This window comes from Dasypus novemcinctus, chromosome 15, assembly GCF_030445035.2.
Source record: "Dasypus novemcinctus isolate mDasNov1 chromosome 15, mDasNov1.1.hap2, whole genome shotgun sequence".
NCBI lineage: Eukaryota > Metazoa > Chordata > Mammalia > Cingulata > Dasypodidae > Dasypus > Dasypus novemcinctus.
In genome coordinates, this window is record NC_080687.1 from 95,079,138 (window position 1) to 95,103,627 (window position 24,490).

The following is a 24,490-nucleotide window of genomic DNA, read 5'->3' on the forward strand; positions in this document are numbered from 1 at the left end:
GTAACAACTTACATAACTATAGTACATTATCAAAGCCAAGAAATTCATATTATCCAATGCATTTAACTACACTACAAACTTTGCTCGGACTTCAGCAATTTTTGCATACACCATTTAGTATATTTATATCTTTAGTTCTATGACCTTTAAGACATGTATAGATTTATATTAACACCATCACATTTGACTTAATTGTTAGCCATTTTAGCTCTATCTTCATCATCATTGATTTGAGTTTTATGTGCTCTTTATTATTAAAATGGGCAATATATACATTTATATAAAATTTTAAAAGTTATAGTTAGTAGACTTTTTCATATCTTCTTAGATTTGTAAGGAGGCTCTCACTTCTTATTCCTTTCAAACACAAAGTCCATAAGCGAAAAAATTATTAAGAAAGGCTTTAAAGTTAGGGAGTTCTCAGAGAAAATTAGCAGTTCATGATATATGCCCTGTGTTGGATAAAGGGCAAGTTAAGTTGCAGCACCAATTAAGTTCAAGGTCTTAATTCTTGTTTTGAAAATAATAGAATACAATGGGGACAGTCCTTTTTTCATCTGATCATCAATTCAGCACCATCCACATCCAATATAAAAGATTCACTGAAAGGAGAACTTTCATCTTTGGTACCATCTTAGGAGTTATTCTTGCTTTGCAAGAGCTGCAAGGAAGCAGAAAAGCTGGTAGCTTCATCTTATAGGTGAATGTAAATGCCGGGACTCTTCAACTATTGAGGATAAGTAAGATAATACAGTGAGGCACAGGTATGATATATCTAAATCCCAGATTTCAGATAAATTAGTCATGCCCCTGTAAGAATGGGAAAATCCATCCCTACTGGTAAGGTGTTCTGTTGTCCTCATCAGTGTTAAACCAAGCAATGTGTTTCATGGGCAAGAACTCCAGATGAACCTAAGGTCTGCATTTGGACAATGATATGAAGTACCAGATATGCCAGGCACAGAAATGTGACTGGCCTATGGCCATTGTACTTTGAGAAGCTTCTGTTTTTGCAGCATGAACTAGAAACTTTACAATGTATTTTGGTTTTAGTCCTGTTTCTGACTTAAACAGATTTTCCCCATGGGCTCCTTTTACCCAGGCTATAAGGTTCCTTTCCCACCTAGTGATGATATTATCATAATGGACACCTTCCTTTTACAAGGTAGCAAACTCAGGATCCAGGGTTGATACCAGTGATTCCCTTCCCAGTCAGTATTAACCTCTCTCAATCTCTTTGGTAAAAAGAGCATAAAGGGAATAAATGACCAGACAGCAAGACAGAGCACTTTAACGCAAGTGCTCCGTGCGGAGAGTTCTGTGAGTGAGGTAACTTTGAATTAGAGAGCATGGCTCCTGGTATTCACTATTGGTAAGTTCTTGGTGACTTACCCCAAACCCAACAAGAATCAATCATACTTCGATATACTAACAATGAAAAAATTGGAAATTGAAATTTTAATGGATTGTTTATAATAGCTCCCCAAAAAACAGGAAATACTTAGGTATAAAGCTGACCAAATACTTCCAAGATCTGCATGCTGAAAATTCCAAAACATTAATGAAAGTAATCCAAGATCTAAATAAATGAAGAGACATATCATGTTCATGGATTGGAAGACTGTATTGTTGAGATATCAATTCTCCTTAAACCTTTTTAAAATTCAATGCAATTCCTAACAAAATCATAGGCTGTTCTATAGAAATTGACAAACTGACTCCAAAATGCATATATAAAACAATTTTGAAAATGTAAGACAGTTTTTTTCATACTATCTCATTTTCAGACTTGCTACTGGAAAAAGAATAGATAAAAGGAAGAGACAATTTTCAAAAATAAATAAATATATAAATATATTGTGTGTTTCATATTTATACAAAAAAAAATTTATTTTGCACAAAGGTGCAAAAGCAACCCAATAGAGAAAGGAAATCAAAATCAATTAATGGTGCTGGGTTAAGCAGAGATCAATATGAAAATAAATGAACCCTGACTCATAACGTACCAAAACAAAATGAAATCAAAATGGGTTTAGACCTATATGTAAATTTTTTAAGTATAACAATTCTATAAGAAAACATGACTGTTGTGGGAAGCTGGCTTAACTGTTCCCTATTTGTTGCACTTGTCCCCATACTGATGAACTTTGCCATACTGATGAAGAACAGGTGCTTTGGAGTTACTAATAAAGATGATGTGGAAACTAGGGTCGAGGCTCTCAGTTACAGAAGCTGTGAGTGCCGTGGTCCCATCTTTATCACCTCTCATGTCTTTCTCTCTGTCCTTTATTTCTTTAAGTTCTGTTATTGCCCTCCCTTCAAGCCAACCTATCACTGAGCTGATTGCAGCAACTGGCACCCAATGTGGTGCACAAAGGGAAGAAGGCTCACAGCAATGGAAGAAATCTGTAACTTTGGATTGGGCAAAAATTCCCTAGAGATATAACACCAAAAGCATGATCCATGAAAAATTAAATGAACTGAACCATTAAAATTAATAATTCTTAAAATTAATAAACTCTTTAAAAGACAATGTTAAGAGAATGAAAAGATAAGTCACAGACTCAGAGAAAATATTTTCAACAATTGGCATCTGGAATATATAAAGAACTTTCAAAACTCAATATATGGCTTATATGGCTAAGAGACTTCAAAGTGAGTTGGGAGGTCATTCCAGAGGTTACACTTATGCACATCTCAGCAGGATCTCATTGACTGCCAAGGAAAATACTACCCCAAAGGGCAGGGCTCCCAGGACTCTGGAGAAATCTAGATACTATAGGCAGTGCTATGCTCCCCTGTGTGACAGAGTTTCACTCAGTTGTGGTTTCCCTACACATGGCTCTTCTGTCCTTCTATTTGAACCTATAATTAGTACTAGAGTTGATATGTGTACATCTAAGACACTTAAATCTTTGGGTTGTCCCTGTGCCAGCTCTGTCCTGAATTTTAATGGAGTTGGAACACCTACTCTCCAGTTCATTGGTCTCACCCAGGACAACTAAAAAGGAGGTGATGATGGACAACCACCACACCAAGGAACCAAGAGAGTCTACAATTGTAAGCAAGAGAGTACCATCCATCAGCCCTAAGGGATCATAGTCCCCTCTCAATTAGAAGTAGAGGGCATCACCATTCCAGAATCTTCAGTATTGGGGAATGAACTATGGACTAAAGTAGACTAACTGATGTTCTACTACAGACTATTGTGATTTGAGCAATGGAAGAAATTATATCAGTGCTGTGGAGGCAGTGGCCACTGGAGGTTCTGAGGGCAGAGAGAAGGAAAAACAGGTGTAATATGGGACATTTTCAGGATTTGAGAATTGTCCTGAGTGACACTGCAATGACAGATAAAGGTCATTATATATCTTGCCATAACCTACAGAATTGAGTGGGAGAGAATGTAAACTACAATGAAAACATTAATCCACACTTAGTGGCAATGCTCCAAAAAGTGTTCATCAATTGCAATGAATGTAGACACTAACGAAGGATGTTGTTAATGTGGGAAAATGTTAGGTTTGGGGGGCAGGGCATATGAGAATCCTCTATATTTTTCATGTAACATATATGTAGCATAAATATCTTTAAAATTAATAATAAGTACATAGTGGTAAATAAAGCATGTATTTTAATTGTTTTGAAAACTAAAAAAAAAAGTTCAGTAAATAACAACAAAAGAAAAAAATTGTAAAAATTTAAAAAGACACTTTACTGAAGAAGAGATACAGGTGGCAAATAAGCACATGAAAAGATTCTCAATATGGAAATGCAAATTAGATACCACTAAACACCTATGAGAATGGCAAACAAGCAAACAGCCCAACAATACCAAGCGCAGGTAAGGATGTAAGGCAACTGGAAATATGAAACACTGCTGGCAGCAATGCAAACTGATAAAGTTAGTTTAGAAAATAAAATTTCTTATAAAGTACAGATATACTTATCATATGACTGGGCAAGTATTTATCAAAAAAATGAAACCTATGTTCACACAAAAACCTATACAGAAATATGTGTAACATCTTTGTTCATAATTGCCTAAAATCGGAAACAACCCAATTCCCTAATCTGTGCAATGGATATATGAATATACCATGAAACATTTATATAATGGAATACCATTTGGCAAGACAAATGACCGAGCTATTAAACATGCAACAATGTGGATGAATCTTAAATGCATTATGCTAAGTAAAAGAAGTCATACTCACAAGACTGTATTACTGCATGATTTCATTTATGTAACAGTCTTGCAAAGGAAATACAGAAAACAGATGAATGGTTGACAGAACATGGAAGTTAGCTACAAAAGAGGGTGATGGAACTGCTTTATATTTTTATTGTAGTGGTGGTTACATGACTGATGACATTTGCTGATGACATATACTCACAGAGCTGTATATTAAAAAGGGTGGATTTTACTTTATGCAAACTCACCTTAATTTTTAAAAATGGGGAAAAATTATTTTCCAAAACTGAAAACTCCAATAGAATGACTGGAAAATAAAGGTGAAGAAAGCTCCTGGAAAATAGAAAAAAAGGAAAAAAAGAAAGTGTCTTTTCAATAAAATGAGTAAAAAGGAGAGAAATGTTTAGAAAATTAGAGGTTTGGGGTCCAAGAATCCAACCTACCAAAAAGAAAGAAGAAATGGAGGAGAAAATATTTTAAAAATATAGCCAATAACGTTGCTCAGAACTGAAGGCCTGTTAGTCTGAATTGAAAGGGCCCACCAAGGGCCATGAACAATGAATAGAAAGATACATAGTAAGATACTGTAAGGGTAAGGCCACATTGGGAAAATAGGAATAGAACTACATTAGGAAATAGGAATTGCAAGTGCCTTCAGATAAATAAGTGACTTAGGGCTGTCTCCAAGGAAAGTGCCAATAAATAACTTAGGGCTGCCACCAAGGAGAGTGCCAATAAATAACTTAGGGCTGTTCCCAAGGAAAGGGCCAATAAATAACATGGGGATGCTCACAAGAAGGGGCTTTTAAAAAAGAAAAAAAGAGATACGCTATCTTCAGCTAACTGCAGTGTTCGCTTCTATGCCTGCTTGCTTGCTCGCAAACGCTCCCCTTCCTAAAAGGCTATAAAACCGCCCCTTCCCTGAGACTCGGGGCTGCTCTCTCCTCTACGTAGAATGAGACAGTCGCCACACAGCTAATAAAGCTCCCAATTGGAACTCTATTCAAAGTCTGAATCTGGTCAATATCGCTGGTCTATAACAATACTTCAATTGCAAATGTCAAAATATCAGGGATGAAAAGAAAAATCTTTAAGTATCAAGAGAAAAAAATGACACATATAAGAAGAATAAGGAAATCAGAATGGCACTGGACTTCTCAATCACAACACTGGAAGCTAAAAACAGTGAAATATGCCTTCGAAATCCTAATAGAAAATTATAACCAATCTAGGATTCTCTACCATAATAGAGTATTTATCAATTGTGAGAAAGGATCAAAAATATTTTCAGACAAGGAAATCTCAAAAGATTTACCTCCTATGCACTCTTTCCCAGGAAGCTACTGGAAGATTTTTGCACCAGTATACTTGAGGAGAAATCAAAAGAAAAAGGAAAATACAAATATAGGAAATGGGTTTTAAAAAGGGGAGAGCAGCAAAAGAAAGTCCCTGGATGACAGCTATACAGAAGGTCTGAAGTACCACCAGTCCACAAAAGAATAGGAAGATGTAGGATTCTAGAAGGAACGTCTAAAGGGAAAACATGCAAATGACTAATGATTTTGTCAATGTCATAAGCAAACTTGAAAGATTATAGGCACATTAGAAAACCAAGTAAATGAAAATAATAAGTTAATTATTGATGACAGAAAAAAATAGCAAGATGTATAAGAAAGGAAACATAATTAGAATATATTCCTTGATTGAACAGTTAGCAAAATATTTATATAGAAAAATGTAGAAACTGAACACTGCATATCCAGAAATTACAATATGTCTATATTTAGAGGAAGGGGAAGAAAATGGAGGTAGTTGTGAAAGGCAAATCCTCATCTTCCATAGTAAGAGATGAATATGTAATGAATAAAATAAATACAAGAAATAGTGATAAAAAGCATGTTGTTTTGAAATATGGAAGCAAAAATAAGAAATAACTAAGAGTTTAAAGTGGTGTCCTCTGGGAAGCAGGATTTGAAATAGAAGAAGTTGGCAGATAGGAGGCAGCTGTTTTTTCTTCTATGACATACTGTTTAACTTATTAATATGTTTAACTTCTTAATACATGCATTAATCTTATTAAAATAATTTTGAAATAATCTAGAAGAAAAAATAAGTGTTTGACAGAGGTTATGTCATAAAAGTAATCATAAGACAGATCTAATTTAATAAATGATACCTATTGTTTCCATTTCCAGTTGTTTAACAAAGCAAGTTATTCTGAAATGTCCTCCTACCACAACACAACATGCAAGCATTAATTTGATTAAAAACTTTTTAATAACCAAGAAAAAAGCAAGTATATGACAGAGGTGTCTGGATAAATTAGAGAAAATATATAATTTTTGTTATTAAGATATAATTCACATATCAAACTATTCACTCCTTACATGTAGAATTTAATCATTTTTAGTATAGTCACAATGTTGTACAACCATCTCCACTATCTAATTCCAGAGCATTTTCAACATCCCAAAAGGAAATCCTATAGTCCATCACAGTCTCTCCCAATTACCCCCTCTCCAGCCCCTGGTAACCATTATCTGTCTCTATGGATTTGCCTAGAACTATTCTGGACATTTTATGTAAATAGAATCCTATAATTTGTGGTCTCTTATGCCTTACTTCTTTCACATAGCATAATGATTTCAAGGTTCATCCATGATGTAGCATGGATCAGTACTTTATTCCTTTTTATGGCTGAATAATATTTCATTGTATGAATATACCACATTTTAGATATCCATTCATCAGTGTTGGAAACTGAGGCATGGTGGTCTTGCAAAGGGAGTTGTGCTCTTTCCATGGCTATGCTTTTAAAATAGGAATGCAGCAATTAAGCCTTTTGAGTCAATAGGATAGAGCTTCCAGGGCAGGGAGAAATATGAGCAAACACACTTTATAGTTTCAAAGGAATACTAAATCTTTGTACTTTGAGATAAGTTCTTTAATTCATGAGTCATTAATGTGTAGTTACAATGCTTGTTATCTTGATAGTTGGAGTATATATAATGCCACATGTAGAAAATAAAGTTGTCTGAGGAGTCATTACTCGCAGACCCCCTGATCCCAGCTCTCTCTTTCTCTCTTTATTTCACTCTCTTTCTTCCTTTCATTCCCGATACCCTTCAGGTCCAAATCTCCAACATCTGGTGCCCAACGTGGGGCCCAAAGAAGTTAATGAGTCTTCCAAATCAGTATCGGGAACCACAGAAAAGACCTCATCGAGGGTCAAGTGAGACATCCAAAGCAGAGTGGCTCAAGTCTTCAAGATTAAGTAAATAACATTTCCATGAAGTCATCAGGGTAATGGGTAATCAAATGGGATGTGTGGAAACATATTTGCAAGTGTTAAAAACTTTATTGAAAGCTAGTGGGGTGCCTGTAAAAAGTTGTGAGTTATTTGCCTTAATACAAAAGTACTGTGGTTGGTTTCAGCCTTAGGGGCATAATGTTTTAAATTTGAAACAGTGGAGATGTGTAATGAAAGCTTTACAAAGAGCATATAAAAAAAGGGAATTCATTCCATTATCAGTATGAGCCTTATGATACCAGGTAGTGGCAGCTTTAAATCCTTTATAGTCTGAAGAAGGAGAGAAAGATGAAATTACTATATTTCCTAAGCCCATAAATAAATTTTAAATGAAAGAAAGTAAATTAGAACAAGAACAAAAGCTTGAGGTGCTCAGAATAGTCTTACAGAGTAGTAATCCAAAAATGTGTGTTAACAGTCTGTCCAAACTGCTAAATAAGAGCTTAGCTGCATTTATGCTCCTCAAGTTATCTTATCTGACTGCTGATAAATAATCAAAATGTTTCCAAGCACAAGCTTGCATGTTACAGACAACATGGATTCCAGAAGAAATTTTTAAAAGTAAAATCTAAGATGTGATATAACAGAAGACTTAAAAGCAGCTATACCAAAAAAGTAAGAATTACAAGTCAATTATAAACTGTATGTTTCCATTAATGTATAGTAATTGTTTTGTGTTTATCTGTTTGTTCAATGTCTGTGTATATTATGATACCTCCAGATGGTGATATAAATTAATAAGAACATTTTTAAAAGAGCTCTATTTAAATGGCCAAAAATTAAATAAGTGCTTATATTAATACATAAGTTTAAATGTTAATAAGATCTCTACAATGATAAAAATTGTAAGTCTTGCTTAACACAATTACTATAAGTCTTTTCATAAAAAGCTGTTCTTGCCTAGATAGAAATGAATAGTTTATTTATCTTCACAGGATAAAATGAAAGATGTAAAACACATAAATGATTAAAGAAGGTTAAAAGTTTGTGAGAATGTGGACTGAAATTTAATGTTTTTTCAAAAAAGTGTGTTTTGTCCTAAAATAGGATGGCTAATTTTCATAAACTCTTGGAAAGTAAATGCATGTGGCAAGTTATAGAAAGTATTGTGGTAACTTAAGTAAGGAAATGTGTTCTGTGAAGGTAAAATTTGTCTTAAAATAATATAATTATAGTCTATATGGTTATAAATAATTACAAGAAGTTTAATGAAGCATTGTTTGAATTAAAGTGTTTAAATGGCTAATTCTAAAAAGTCATTATTAAACAAACCTGAATTAATAATAACAATAATAACAAAAGGTTATTTTATAACAGGAAAACTTCGCAGCAGCCAGCCTCCCCTGACAACTTGCTTCTAGGAGACTGTTTCTGATATTGCATGCTACTAAGTATTTGAAGTAAAGAAAAGTTCATTACTTTAACAAGCTTGTTTAGTGTTGATGGTATTATATGTTGTTAGAAGTTTGCCTGATAACTTAGTATGTGGGCTATATAGAATGTGTTTTTATTATTAAGGAAACAGGAGATGATTTTGTCCTAAGATAAAATGATTGATTATTGGGAAAGAGTAGAGTGTGCAACAAAACCTAGGTGAATACTGAAAGTGTAGAAGGTTCGTGGAAAAGAAATTTTTATGATTAAAGTTAAATAAAATTTGATGGGTCTATCTATAAAATTTTAAAAGGTTTGGTATCAAGTAGTACACTAATGCAAAGTTAAATATTCTTTCTCAAAGTCTCTCAAGTCATTAATCTGTTTTGGTAAAAGTTTTTATCCTGAATAACCAGTATACAAAGAAAGTCTGTTTTATCAAAATAGCTTCTTGTGCTTTAACATCATCATTTCCTCAGTGTTCCAAGAAGGAAAGGTCTTGTCTCTTTTAAAGGAACATAACATTCAAACCTGCTTTCTCAAAATCAAATCGTAAAAAGTAGCCTTTTACTCCAAACTAATTACAAGAGATTTGTTCTTTTACCTTGAAAGAAAAATTGAAGTAAAATAAAAATTAAAGTAATACTTAAGTTCATTCAATATGTTATAAGTCAAATGGAATGTGTTTAAAAGTGTTATAAAATTAACAGGTTTTTTTTTTCTTTAACCCTGTTAATTAAAGTTGTATGAGTAAAAGGTTCCTATGAATACTTAAGAGTGTATAAATTTACCAATATCTCAGCATAATATTAAACAGAAGTACAATGTGGTTAATTATGGTTTTAATTATTATAAAAAGGTATGTGTCACAGAAACAACCTCTTATCATAGATTAAAATAACAACACTGTAGTATGCAGCAATCCCAAACATGGCTAGTTTGTTGTAAGAAGTTAATGTCCAGCTGTGTTGCTATCACTTTGTTTTAAAACTTGCTAAGACTTTCTTTAGTGTCTTCTTAGACAGGTCAAGCCAGCTGCATTCCTCTATCTGTGGAAAACCCAACAATGGTCATTTACAGTGCTTTTCAGGGCTATGTGCATAGCCCAACCATCTCTCCTGCTATGATGATAATAATCTGGCTGCATAGAAAAAATCGGTAGCTGAAACCCTACTGATGACTTTAACCAGTAATCCTTTTTTTGAGAATTAAAACAAACATCAGAGACAATAGTATCTTAAAAGCCTAAACTAGGCAAACAATTGGAACAAGCTGCAAAGTCCCTGCTGCTCTATCAAAATTTTAAATGTTGTTTAGTTGGGTAAGATAAAACTATACTTTCTACTGTAATGAATAAAGCACAATGTTTTCTCATGTTAATAGAATTTGTAATATTGTTAAAATATTAAAAATATTTCATCCCTCATTTAACTCAAATATTAAAACCATTGTTTGTAAGAAAAGTCCTTCACAGAAGGAAAACCTCCAGCAAGCTGCTTTAAATAATAATAAAAGGAAAGTAAATTGTGGATGTTAGCTTAGCCTATGAATTGGATGTGGCAAGCACCAATATTGGCTTTGGGTGGAGTTTGTGGCAAAGGCAAGTCTAAACAAGTACCCCTTGGGTCTTAATCACAATTCTGGAAGGAGACTCAAAGTACAGTATAAAAAAGTAATTGTGTGCAGCATAGGAGGTCCTGTTAAAAGTGAAAGATTTAACCCAATAGTGTCTGGTCACTCTGAAGACTGCCATCCCTATCCAGGGGTGGATTGCAAATACTAAAAGCAAGACAGAAATAATGGACGGTTGTAAATCACTCTCAGATCTATGAAAAACATCTGAGATACCTGCTGGTAGTAACATGTCCCTGCCCACCCCACTAACATCCCTTTTTGAACGGTTAATGCAGATGCCTTTGTGAAGATCCAGGGCCCTACCACTAGAACCTGAGAAAAGGCAAGGTGGATCCACTGAAAAGGCAAACATCATGAGTACCAAACCTTGTGGTGCCTAGCCCAGCAGTTCTGGCTGTCCGTTACTTGCCAACAGCTCATAGACATTCCCCATAACTTCCTTCATGCTTACTCCAATGACTGTGACATCAGATCCCTTCTGCTCTTGAAAAGAATGAGCCCCCAAATGCACAATTCAAATCCTCTGGGGAGTAATACAACAAAAATCTCCCGAAGCTGTATTCCTTACTTTATAAAAACAAAAAAGGGGAAAAGTGGAAATATGGCCCAAGGTTAAAATACTTCACTGAGACCTGTGGCAACTGCTGTCATGCATCACATTAACTTTACAAATCCTGGAACTGTGAACTTGCAGCTTGTGTCTGCCTATGGACTTTGGGCCCGTGTGCCCTCTCTTTATGCTATTGTGGCAAGAATGGTTAACATTACAAAGAAAAATGGATACTGGCCCCTTGGGCTAATGTTACTCATAGTCATAACCTACAAAAGAATTTGTGGAAAATATTTCTTAGAATTGCTCCTACTTACAAATGGTTGGGAAATATAAATAAGACAAAACAGTATTTAACCCTTAATCAAACATATCATCTTAAAGCCTGTGTTAGAGATCCATTTGTTTTCATAACTGGTAAGGTAACTTTAAGAATGACTCGTTGTTTTATGAAAATGTGTCTTGTATACATGTCTACCAGAAAGTGTGCTGCAGGATAGAAAGACAAAAGTGATGGCCAGAAGATAAAACGGCACCTGGATACCTGTGAGAATGATGAAGATTTGGCAATCATCTCCTGAAAGTCAGCTATTGCTACATATGGTACAAGAATTCTTGAAATGGACTAAACACTTTATTGGACTGCTTATTATAAGCATTTTGGGACTGATTGGAATCATTACAGCTGCTGCTACTGCTATGGTAGCTTTACATGAAAATGCAAACAACAATATGTGCATGATTGGCATAGAAATGCTAGTGATTTGTGGCATAGACAAGATCACCTTAATGAACAGTTAAATAATTGGGTTAATGATTTAGAATCAGCTGTTTTGCATATTAGAGATCACTTGTATAATTTAAACTTGTTAAGGGGATTGAAATGTGATTGGAATAAAAACTTTTGTATTACTCCTCTTGCCTATAATTCATCTGATATAGAATGGAAAAATATTAAAAATCATTTGCCAGGCCATAAAAGTAATATCTCTCTGAAAATAATTGAATTACAAAGAAAAATATTAGAAATGTCTCAAATTCAAATTCATGTAGCCAATAGTAAGGATATTTTCTCAGATATGATTTCACATATTACAAAATTTAACCCAGTCAATTAGTAGAAATCACAGCATTTCCTGTCAGCTTTAGGAATAAGGCTAATCATATTTTTTCTGTTGCTCATGATTTTCACCTGTGCCAGACAATGCTTTCAAAGAAAATTGCAAAGTGTAACAGCCATGGGACATGTGAATATTCTGATGCTAGCAAAAGCACTTCAGTAACTTTCCCAAGTTGAAGAGCTCGGCTGGTAGTCAATGATGGGTAAGACTCTCAAAAGGAGGGCAAGCTAAGACAGGCATGGTCACCTCAACTAAAACAAAAAGGGGGAAATGTTAAAAACTGAGGCATGGTGGCCCTTCTCTGGAGAAAGTGGGAGAGAGTATCTCAAAACATTGAGTTTTGAGCACCACTGGTACAAGAGGGCCCAAATCCTAGTTCCCCTTCTAATTGGGCTGGGCATTGCTGGGTCAACCGTAGTAAAATCAGCAGCTCTCATAAAAAGTCACTCTGTCGGTCGATTGTCGGCCCTAGTTACCCAGGACCTCAAGAACCTTGAATATCAAATTTCACATTTAGAAGAGCCACTTGATTCCTTAGCCAAGGTAGTCCTTCAGAACCAGCTCCTTTCTCAAACAAGGAGGCCTCTGGTTAGCTTTAAGAGAAACTTGTTGCTTTATGCTAACCACTCCGGCATTATTAAAGAAAGCTTAAACTTAGTCCAGAAATGATTAAAAAATGAGAAAAGGCTCAGTCAGCCACCAAATATTAGTATGAAAGTTTATTTAATCAGTCCCTGTGGCTTACAACCCTTATCACTGCCCTGTTGGATCCCTTAATCCTCCTATTATTGCTGTTAACCTGAGGCCCACTCATAATCATTTAGTTTGATTTATCTGAGAGTGAGTGCAAACCGTTAAGCTCTTAATCCTGAACACCCCATACCAAAGCTTACCTATGCAGGACAATGGAGAGTACTCAAATTCAAGGGTTTGAATCTCCCCAAAAGAGAAGTAGGGAATGCGGAGAAGTAGGAGCCTGTGACCACCCCCACCTGAGAGGAAAATTCCACAGGCCCCTAACCACATATATCTTGCTTCTGTAACAAGCTTGCTCAACTGTAAAACCTTATCTTAGAGCCTCCTCCTGTAGAAAATCTCATCAGCCCCTGCCAAAAGACCAACCTGACCCAGACCCTTGTAAATAACAAGAACTCTCCAACCGCTAGTCTCTCCTGATAGAATACCCAGCACTTAATTAACTGCAAACATCTGCTTCAGTACCTGCTTGCTTGCTGAGCTATTGCCCCCTGCCCTGAACCTAAAGGCCTATATAAGCAAACTTCCCCTGCAACCCGGGGCTGCTCTCTCCTCTGTGTAGGGTGAGGCAGTTGCCCCGTGGCTAATAAAGCTCTCAATTGGAACTTTATTCAGAGTCTGAGTCTAGCCCATATTGCTGGTCTATAACAGCGAGTCCAGCTTACTAGGCTGAGTTGGTATTATGATGCCAGTCATTTACAAAGGTCAAGAGATAGCTATGGACTTTGGACAATGGAGCAAACATGAGGAAAAAAACAAAGTGGTAATCAGCTTTGAAATGCCCAGAGGCCACTAAATAGGATCCCCTACCTAAAAGGAACATTAAGAACAGCACAGAAAGGAGATTGTGTTCCTCTTGAAACATCAGCCCACACAGTTGTGGATACAGAGTACAGCTCCTTTATTTAAAAAGAAAAGTACTGGAAATATATATAAATCACATCATAATTAACCCCTAGAGAATATTGGTAAGGTACATTTTTGAACAGAAAATCATCTGTTGCCTGAGGTGCATTATAGTCAAATTGCAAATAAGGAAAAATGACAACCATTGAACATCTGACATGACTGGCCCTGCCATGCAGTATTGAAAACAATCCCTTTATATTACTGTGGTAGAGCATAAAAGCAATATGTGACTTCCTGGAACTTTCACTCATATCAAATAAGTACTGCAAGGTTCTTTTATTCTTATTTTTTAAAAGATTTATTTATTTCTACCCCCCCACACACACACACACTGTCTGCTCCCTGTGTCCATTTGCTGTGTGTTCTTGTGTCTGCTTGTGTTCTCATTTGGTGGCTCTGAGAATCGATCCTGACACCTTCCAGAGTGGGAGAGGGGTGATTACTCCCTTGTGCCACCTCAGCTCCCTGTTCTGCTACATCTTCTTCTTGTCTCCTCTGTCTCTTGTTGCATCATCTTGCTGCACCAGCTCTCTGTGGTGGCTGGCACTCCTGCAGGGTGGGCACTCCCATGGTGGCTGGCACTCCAAGTGGGCCAGCTCACCAGATGGGCCAGCTCGCCTTCACCAGGAGGTCCTGGGCATCAAACCCTGCACCTCCTATATGGTTAACAGGAGCCCAACTGTTTGAGCCACATCCATTTCCCTTGGTTCTTTTATTTTTATAAGGATTTTGGCAATAACCATTTTTTATGGATATCTTAGGATTTTACTAAAAGGAAGGCAGTCTAGCTTCATACCTTGCACATAGGTATCCTCAGTAAATACTGAGAATTTTCATTCTATGAAAAGAATGTAGCTGTGGCAGAAGAGATGACACCAGAATCTGGAGCCTGGGCTTGCCTCTCCATCTCTACGTAGCTCAGTGTGGCTCAGGCTATGCAGAGACGGAGGCTTTAGCTGGTTCATCTACAACATTCGGTGTTCTAGTTCTGTATTGGATACCTTATTCTTTCCCAGCGTTTTTGTTTTTTTAAAAAGTCATTCGGTTTCAGATATCATTCCTAAGGAAATACCAAATCATGCATAAATCTTTCATTCCAGGCTTTATTTCCTTTAACACATATCAGACCCATAAATAGCCATGTTTTCTGAAAAACAAAAAATTCTTCTCCCATTTTAATTTTTTAATTTTTAAGTAAAGAAGCCGTTTATCAAGAAAGTTTCCATTTAGCCCTCTTCAACTTTCAGAATTTAAAATAGGTAGATATAAGAGTTTTTGTTTCATTATGTGTTTTTTTAATTATTTATTTATTTTTTAAAATTACATTAAAAAAATATGAGCTCCCATTCAACCCCACCGCCCCCACAGCAACACTCTCTCCCATCATCATGACACTTCCATTGCACCTGGTAAGTACATCTCTGAGCATCTCTGCACCCCATAGTCACTGGTCCACATCATAGCCCACACTCTCCCACGTTCCATCCAGTGGGCCCTGGGGGGATCTACAGTGTCCTGTAATTGTCCGTGAAGCACCACCCAGGACAACTCCACATCCCAAAAATGCCTCCACATCTCATATCTTCCTCCCATTCCCCAAACCCAGCAGCCACCATGGCTACCCTTCCCACACCCATTCCACATTTTCTCTGTGGACATTGGATTGGTTGTGTCCATTGCACATCTATGTCAAGTGGGGGCTTAGATTCCCCATGGATACTGGGTGTACTCCTCCTGCTTTCAGTTGTAGACACTCTAGGCTCCATGGTGTGGTGGTTGACCTTCTTCAACTCCATGTTAGCTGAGTGGGGTAAGTCCAATAAATCAAACTGTAGGAGCTGAAGTCTGTTGAGGCTCTGGGCCTGGGTGTCATATTATCAGTCCAGAGATTCAAATCCCCTAAATATATCTTAAACCCCAGCACCAACTACAATTCCGATAAAGTAGCATGCAAGTCTTGTGAAAAGAGATCCTCTCTGAGTCCAATTCCATCATGCAGAAACACCAGCTCCAAAGAAGGGCCATCTGCCATGGCAATGAACCCCATCTGCCATGACCATAGAACCCGTGGGTCTCTTTATCCCTCAAAAGAACCATACTTGGGGTTGTATCTACTTTATCTGTCTCTTAGACTCTGCTCAGTTGTGCATAAGGGCATTCCTTCTGACAACCTCCAGACTCTTTTTTAGAGACTCATAGCCTTATAATCTCATTTCTCCTTTCCGTTTCCCCCTTACATTAGGTCAAATAGCATTTTGAAGTCATGTTATTATATGTAGACAGAGATATTCTGCTGATCCGTATTGAGCCTTTAATTCAAGGTCATTTTCTAGTTGTATCTTCAGCTGGTATGTGGTAGTGATCCCTCGGTGCCAGGGAGGCCCATCCCCGGGTGTCATGTCCCATGCTGGGGGGAATGCACTGCATCTACATGCTGAGTTTGGCTGTGAGAGTGGCCACATTTGAGCAACATGAAGGCTGTCAGGAGGAAACTCCCAGGTCATTATGTTTTTTGTCATACTTATTTTCAATTAAAAACTTTAGAAGCATACAAAACTTTAAAACTTCATTTGTAACTTACCCTTCCAGGGTATACATTATCCTCTATGTAAGGAAACTGGATCAGCAATTTTGACCAGAAATCACTGCAAGTTTTTAAAACTACATATTTTCCATGTGTAACACATGACACACTTAGATTTTTTAAAAATAAACATTACCAGAAAATCTATCTCTCTATTGCATTTGCACTGTGGTTATACTTCATATCTCACTTCTCTCATCTATAAATCGTACCCTTAGAACCACTTAACATCACTACTGTCATTTTGTATTTTAAAGTAAAATGTTTAAAATCTGAACCAGTATTAAACTAGAATGGAGATCCAGTTATATGTGCTATGTAGATCCAAATAATTATTTTATTTCATTCTCTTAGGCAAGGTAAGATATTTATGGTCACAAAAGTAAAAGATATACCACCAAGCTTGGCTGAGTGTCCTCAATTTTTATTCATACATTTGATCCTCAGGCCAAATTATATTGTTCAATATTATTCAAGATGCACTTACACTCATGGAAGTGTCAGGAGTCAAAACATGCAAATAAGGGAGCAGAGAAGGCAAGTGATTCTCTTCATTTTAGAAATTTCTATAACATTATTTTCAGTGTGACACTCGGGTTACTTTTAAAATCTCAATGGTAAGCATAGATAATAAAAGATCACACTCTAAAAGCACTTGGTTCAGATGCAGGAGCAAGCAGAGATAATTCAAATGCACACATCCCAAAGTTTTGCAAACAAATACCAACAACCCTAGCAGAAAAGGTAGAGAAAAAATATTTTAAAGTCCTCCCCAAAGTTCAAAATGTTCAAGATGATGAGAACAATGGGCACGTACTTTTCTGACTTCTCTGCCTCCCTCACTATATCTACATCAGGCATGCACTTGCATATGCTCTATCTTTGGCTTCATGGAAAGGAACATTCGGTACAGTCATTGGCTTACTAACGAGCAAACTGAAAGATACATAGATAGCCACCTACCATTGTCACTGTCCCCTGCAGATGGAACACTGTCGCTAGAGCTGTCCCATGTTTGTGCCTGTGTAAGTTTTTGTTGGAGAAGATAGGAGGAAGAGTGAGGGCTGGGTCTGGAGGAGAGCATGAGAGCCAGTCTACATTGAGTTGCACAAGGACTAGGACAAAGCAAAGGGGCAGCAGCATTTCACAAATGGCATAAGGGTTGTATGGAAGTGAAGCATTTTTCATTGATATGAGGTTCATTTCAAATGTACAATAAAGAATGGGAGATGGTGCAAGGAATAAAAAGAATGATAAAAACTGAGCGTTAGTACTTATCAGTCATTTACTTTGCAAGCTGTTAATATCGTTCATCTCAACAGAAAGCCCAAAGACTTAAAGTTCTAATGAAACATGTCAGCAGGAAGAAAGTACACATAGGTCGTGCAGAATAAAAGCAAAAGACCTACCAGGTAATTTTTTGCAAAGGCCTTCCAAATAATTAATGCTCTTAGCAAACATTAATCGCAAAAAATCTGGTTGCACAGGAAAAGCTTAATAGAGGTGTGGGTATATCTATTCTTTAGACACTCAACCATCAATTACAAGATCAGTATTGACCAGGTGTGATTTTTTTCCCCCCGAGGCAATGTGAAATTTCTTTTTAAAGACACCTGTAATTCTACTGGCATGCTTTATTGATAATTGAACCTAGCCAACTCTTTTCTCAATCTCTGACACACTTCTCAATATTGTCTTTGAATATTGGTCAATATATATATTGGTTAGTTTTGGACCCTAGTAAAAGTCTAAAACAAACCCAATTAACCAATAGAGGTAAGTCAATTTTGAGCACTCTAGTGGGTCACTAATGAAATGAAGTACTTTCCTCTTTTTTTTTTCATTAAATATCCATATAGCAATATGCAATTTCATGTGTTTAGGAAATAGCTATATAATTTTTTCATTTAATCATAAGGCAGAACCAGTAAAATAAATGGACATGGTTCTAGGAATGACATTTGGGTACATGCAATTATCTTTCTTTAAGGGAAAAAATCAGAAGGCAAAAGAATTTGAAGAAAACTATCAGCTGACTTTATTTATTTATTTTTTTTAAAGATTTATTTACTTATTTAATTCCCCCCCCTCCCCTGGTTGTCTGTTCTTGGTGTCTATTTGCTGCGTCTTGTTTCTTTGTCCGCTTCTGTTGTCGTCAGCGGCACGGGAAGTGGGGGCGGTTCCATTCCTGGGCAGGCTGCTCTTCCTTTTCACGCTGGGCGGCTTTCCTCACGGGCGCACTCCTTGCGCGTGGGGCTCCCTCACGCGGGGGACACCCTTGCGTGGCACGGCACTCCTTGCGCGCATCAGCGCTGCGCATGGCCAGCTCCACACGGGTCAAGGAGGCCCGGGGTTTGAACCGCGGACCTCCCATATGGTAGACGGACGCCCTACCCACTGGGCCAAAGTCCGTTTCCCTCAGCTGACTTTAAGAATCTAAGTTCTTATTCCAACTTGGTGATTTGAACAGTCTGCTTTCTTTTATATATAACACACAAATCACATAAATTCACATACTTAATTTTAAAATAAAAATTCCCTGACTTTTTCCTAGAACTACTCAATCAAAAGGGTTTCTATCTTTTTTAACCATCTGACCTTCAGTTTAGATTACTAGATACATTATTTCCTAGAAAATGTGATAATTACATACTGTAATATTTTTAAACAAATAAATGAAATGGAAATATATTCCTAATATGTAATGCTTGTTTTATAAAGTTCAAATATGCTGGATGTCCCTGGAGATAAATTACTATTATTTACAGCAACCAAAGCCAGAGAACTTTCAAAACCAATTTCCTCATTCACTCGTCAAATTATAAAAAGGTAGAACCTTGGAGAGGGGATTACTTTTGTTTCCTGCTACTAAAAGATAAATAATTCATTAAAAAAATTTTTTTTTACCACCACAAAGAACTTGAAATGATTTAACAGTACAAGTGGAGGGTAAGCTCTAACTTCGGTAAGGTGAGCTTGGATGCCCAAAAAAGGAATTTAAAAAGTCACTAAAAACAACTTGATTGCTAAAGTGCAACACTTTCAAAAGAATACTCTTCTGTGGAGTGGCTGTAGCTTCCCATGTACGAGGTTCCAGGTTTGACCCCCAGTCCTTCTAAAAACAAAACAAACAAGATAACTAACTCTCATTGGGGAGCAGATGGAGCCCAGTAGTTGAGCACCTGCTTCCCATGTACGAGGTCCTGAGTTCATCCCTGGTACCTCCTAAAAAATTCATCTTGATTTGCTCAATGTAAAAATATTTTAAGATTGTGCAGAACTGACTGCAAAGTTTAGGAGAAAGCCATTTTTCCCTGGGGCCCTCAGGTGCTTTCCATGCAGGCAGAGCTGAGTGATGCCCCAACTGGCCTCTGTTTTCCCCAGCACAGGTCTGAGCCTGGGAGGATGGGAAGCCCAGGGCCCATGGCTCAGAGGCAGCATATGCTCAGAGCTCCAAATGAGGGGCCAATGAGGGGCCAGCATTTGAGCCTTATTTCTCATACCATTTTGCTCTCCCTAAAGCACCCACTAACCCTTGCCAAGCCCAAGCATCTCATCAAAAGGCTTTGCCTCCCGGTCCATCTGAAATGCTGGGAAACCATTACACCTGGCCAGCCTGCCCAGAAATGAAAGGCTCCCCAGTGTAAAAGAATCATCTTTGTTCTTTTTTCTACAGGTGCCCTCCCAACCTTTTTCCCAAAATATGCCTATGTAGAACTTACTCTGTTGCCAAAATGTTTACTGGAAAACCCAAGAACATCTGAGCTAGTTTTTGCTTAGAAGTGTCTGAGTCATCTATCATTTTCTTAAAAGCATCTGTAGTGACTGGGTGCCAAACACCAAAGAATCAAAAATATGAAAACAAAGACGGACCTGAGAGAAGGTATATATCACCAGACCTTTAAATAAATGGAGAAATCAGAAGAACATTTCTAGCTGTAGCCCTTTAAAAAAAATTTATATTTTGCACATTGCTATAATTTACTTCTGTGATATACTAATAGTAAATGAAAAGAAAGGAGGTAATAGAAGCAGAATGCTTTCAAGAAAGGCTTTTTTTTTTTAGTGATTCCTGGCCACACAGGGAAATCTTGAAATGACCATCCTATTAGATGAGTAAATACATAGAACCTGCCAGCCTCAGGAAGCAAGTGCAGGCTGTGGGAGAAGGAGCTCCTCCCCTAGAGGCAGCCCTTAATCATGGACTCAGCAGAGCACCAGGCACCCTTGGGGCAATGGAATCACTGACAGATAATCCCTGGGTATCAAAAACCTCCAAAGATCATTTCTTCTCCACTCTACACACACCCATCACCACTTTACTTTTCTCTGATTTGGAAGGAGGCAAGCCATCCATGACTGAAAATATGGATTTATCAGCTGATTCCTTGGAAGCAAAGCTCTGAAGCCTGGGCTTCCCAGGTGGTGGTCCGATTTTGAGGTCAGGAGTTATTATACTTGCAGGATCAATAAGGACATTCACACTGACAATGGATCATTTTCAAAGGCTAATAAAACTGTCTGAGCATTCTGTTTACCTGATGGAGGCTTCAGGCCAAAGGGAGTGATGCTCTTGGTGGTAGGAGATACTGCAGGTGAGTCCTCTCTCACCTGCAGTGTTAAAAGGAAAGGCAGTTTAAAAAACAGAAGAGAACTCAGCAGGCATCTCTATGTTCAAGGATGATTATAAAGCCACTGGCTTTTTGCATTTGCTGCTGTGAGATGAGGGCCTGTCTAAAACATACAATAATAGACACATCTTCATACAGCAATTTTTAAAAATGGTACAATCAAAAGAATATTGTTTGGGGGGAATTCACTCAATTTTTTATTTGTTCTTTACAGAAACATTTTAGTCATGGAAAACTGGGAATCCTTTTCTTCCCCAGCACATCCAAAATGGGGCATATCAGATGAAGAATCTCATAATGCAATGAAACAAGGAAGCAACACTCACTGAATAGATGTCTACAGGAAAAGCACTCTGAATCGTTTATGGATAACAAGATATTCCAAAGGGAGTTTGATTTGAGCTGGTTTCATTCAGTTTAGGACAAAGACAGTGTATGAAGAAGTTCCCCTATTTGGTTTTTCAAATATATTTACATCTCATAAACAATCTTTAATTACAATTAGGGTGAGGTAAGGCTAAGATAGCTAATGAAAGTGAGAAGCAGTTCCCAGAGAATCTGCAACACTCACTCAGTTAACTCATTAATCGCACAGTCTTAGATGATCTCTTTCTGTAACACAGGGGTTTTTAACCTTTTTTGTTCCAGACCCCTCTGCCAACCAGGTGAAAACCATGGACCCCTTAAAAAGTCCACACTCTATTGTGTATTATTTAATAAATATTTCATGCCCACTCCAGCACGTCCCCACAAGAATAATGTATTTTTGAATTTCACTTCAAGTTCACAGACCCCTGGTTAAGAACGCCTGCTGTAAAAGATACTCCAGTTCAGGCTTCATGAAAGGCCTCCAGTACCATTAGCCTTCAGGAAACTTACCTCATTTGGAGAATACTGACTGCTGTTACTCTGCAACGTGACATCGTTTTGCACCTTAAAGAAGAAGAAAAAGAAAGCATGGTATATCCCACTGGACTGTAAAATTGCTGCGGTAAGAATGCATCTTTCTTCCTTCCTACACTACATTAACTAGTGAGTGTGCTAAGTCAGGCATACACACATTTCCTAAAACCATGAAAGTTGTATTCCTGGAAGAGTACATATGAACTGGAACACAAACTAAGGTGAGGGACCTCCCAGCACAAAGTACCTGTCGACACCAGCTTGTCTGTTTACCTGTGTGGTTACCAGCCACACTGCCATTGGCTTCTTCCACATGCAGCCCCCACCCCATTTTAATTACAGTCTTCTAGAAAGGGTCCAAGCCAGCAGTTCCCAAATACACAGAGTCACATGTGGAGCTATTAATAAAAACATTTGCCTGAATCCAAAATCACTGGGCAAATCAAATGCTGTCAGTTCAACATCAATTTGCCTTGGCAATCATGGTTCAAAGAAAGTTTTCAAGGAAAAAAAGCTCAGTTAAAATGTGCAGGGCTTGGAATTGACCATGGGTGACATTCTGGTTTCCAAGAGGAGTGGCTCAGTGGGTGCTGGTACCTCTGAGACCCACAGAGAAGACACTTGGGAGCAATTCCAGAGGGATGCTGACAACTAAAAGACAACTCCATGAAAAAACAGGCCCAGGATGTGAATGGACGTTTCTCTAAAGAATATATACAAATGGCAAAAAAGCACATGAAAAGATGTTCAACATGACTGGCCATTAGGGAAATACAAATCAAAACCAAGATGAGATACCAAGTCACACCCATCTAAATGGTTCCTATTTTTAAAAATGGGAAATTACAGGTGTTGAAGATGTTGAGAAATACATCCTCAAATGTTGTTGGTGGGAATATAAAATGATGCAGTCACTGTAGAAAGTTTGACTGTTCTGAGAAAGCACAGAATTAACATATGGCCTAGGTATATACCCCAAGGACCTGAAAGTGGGGCCTCCAGCAGATATGCATAGCAATATTCATACAAGGTGGAAGCAACCCAAGTGTCCTTCAAGAGAAGGAGTGTACAAACAAAATGTGTTACACACAACGGAAGACTATGCAGCTGTAGAAGGAATGGAGTCCTGACTCACGCAATGGCATGGATGAACCTTTTCTAATAGAAGAACCCAGGCACAAAAGGGCAAACGTGGCAGGATCTCAGTGATAGGAAATAACTAGAATGTGCAAATTTATAGAGGCAGGAGGTAGACTACAAGGTCGGGGTGGGGTGGGGATTAGTACAGAGTTTCTGGGTGGTTGAGGAAAACATTTTGGAAATGGATGGTGGTGATGGGGTTGAGAGCACCATACTGTGAATGGGATTAAGGCCAATGAATTGTATGTGCGAAAAGGGCTAAAATGGGAAACGTTATGCTGTACATATATGACCACAACTCCTGTTTGTTTGTTTTTTAACTAAGGAATTTGATAGCTTCACTTTAGCCATGTAGAGAATGAGAAATGTATGAGGCCTGGAGATGAAAAAGGTCAGCAGTCCTTTGGATATACATATTTGAATTTTGGGGGGTAGAGATTGGGGCCTGGACCCATTCTTATTCAAGGGGCACCTGAGCCCATAGCATAACAGGAAAACCAGGTGAGAGATGCACAGAGATGAGGGGCCCTGCAGGGCACAACGCTAGCTTATTTCATGATGTTCTGTCTTCTTTTCTTTATTTTTTAAGGAGATATCAGGGACTGAACCTGGTACCTCATACATGAAAAGCAGGCACTCAGCCACTGAGCTACACTGCTATGCTCTACCTCCTTTTTTTTAATGATAATCAGGAACCCTGTAGATCCACCCTAATGAAAATGCTGGTAATTGCTAATATAAACATCTTCATACATGCCACCAAGTTCATGCCAATTTCTATTCTTATCTTGAATTCACTGTTGAGGAATGCTATTCTTAAAAATCTTAAAAATAGGGAAGTGGACATGGGTCAACTGATAGATCATCCACCTACCATATGGAGAGCCCAGGGTTCAATCCCCAGGGCCCCCTGACCTGTGTGATGAGCTGGCCCATGTGCAGTGCTGCCACACACAAGAAGTACTGTGCCACACAAGAGCACCTCTGCATAGGGGTGCCCCACATGCAAGGTGTGCACCCCACAAGGAGAGCCACCCCACATGAAAAAAGTGCAGCCCAACCAGGAGTGGTGCCACACACGTGGAGAGCTGATGCAGCAAGATGACACAACAAAAAAGAGATGCAGTTTCCCAGTGCTGCCTAATAATGCGAGTGGATGCAGAAGAACACACAGCAAATGGACACAGAGAGCAGAAAATGAGGGGGGGGGGTGTGAAGGAGAGAGAAATAAATAAAATAAATATTTTATATATATATAATGTTCTAGCTTTGGGTTTATGTCAAAACCAGAACATATTTATAGAGGGGGGAAATGTCATTAATTTCCCTATTCAGTTAAGTGGCTTTGTTAGAACTTCCAAAAAGAACTTGACTTCTGGGTT

At 37.8% G+C, this 24,490-nt stretch overlaps 1 protein-coding gene across 4 annotated transcripts in view; it reads right to left on the reverse strand.

The window, feature by feature from the left end:
• Positions 1-267: 267 nt before the first annotated feature.
• LOC101426306 (leucine-rich repeat and calponin homology domain-containing protein 1-like) overlaps positions 268-24,490 on the reverse strand; it is a 128,348-nt gene continuing 104,125 nt past the window's right edge. For 3 of the 4 annotated variants that reach the window (XR_011645858.1, XR_011645859.1, XM_058276681.1), the window contains 3 exons: positions 21,945-21,998; positions 20,973-21,045; positions 268-727 (listed from right to left, as the gene is read on the reverse strand). Coding sequence is in view for 2 of the 4 variants with exons in the window: in XM_058276681.1 (XP_058132664.1) it covers positions 690-727; positions 20,973-21,045; positions 21,945-21,998 (165 nt within the window). In the remaining 2 variants the exon portion in view is untranslated. Of the gene's footprint in view, positions 728-20,661; positions 21,046-21,944; positions 21,999-24,490 lie in introns of those variants that run through there. The other variant, XM_023585628.2, reaches the window with a different exon arrangement.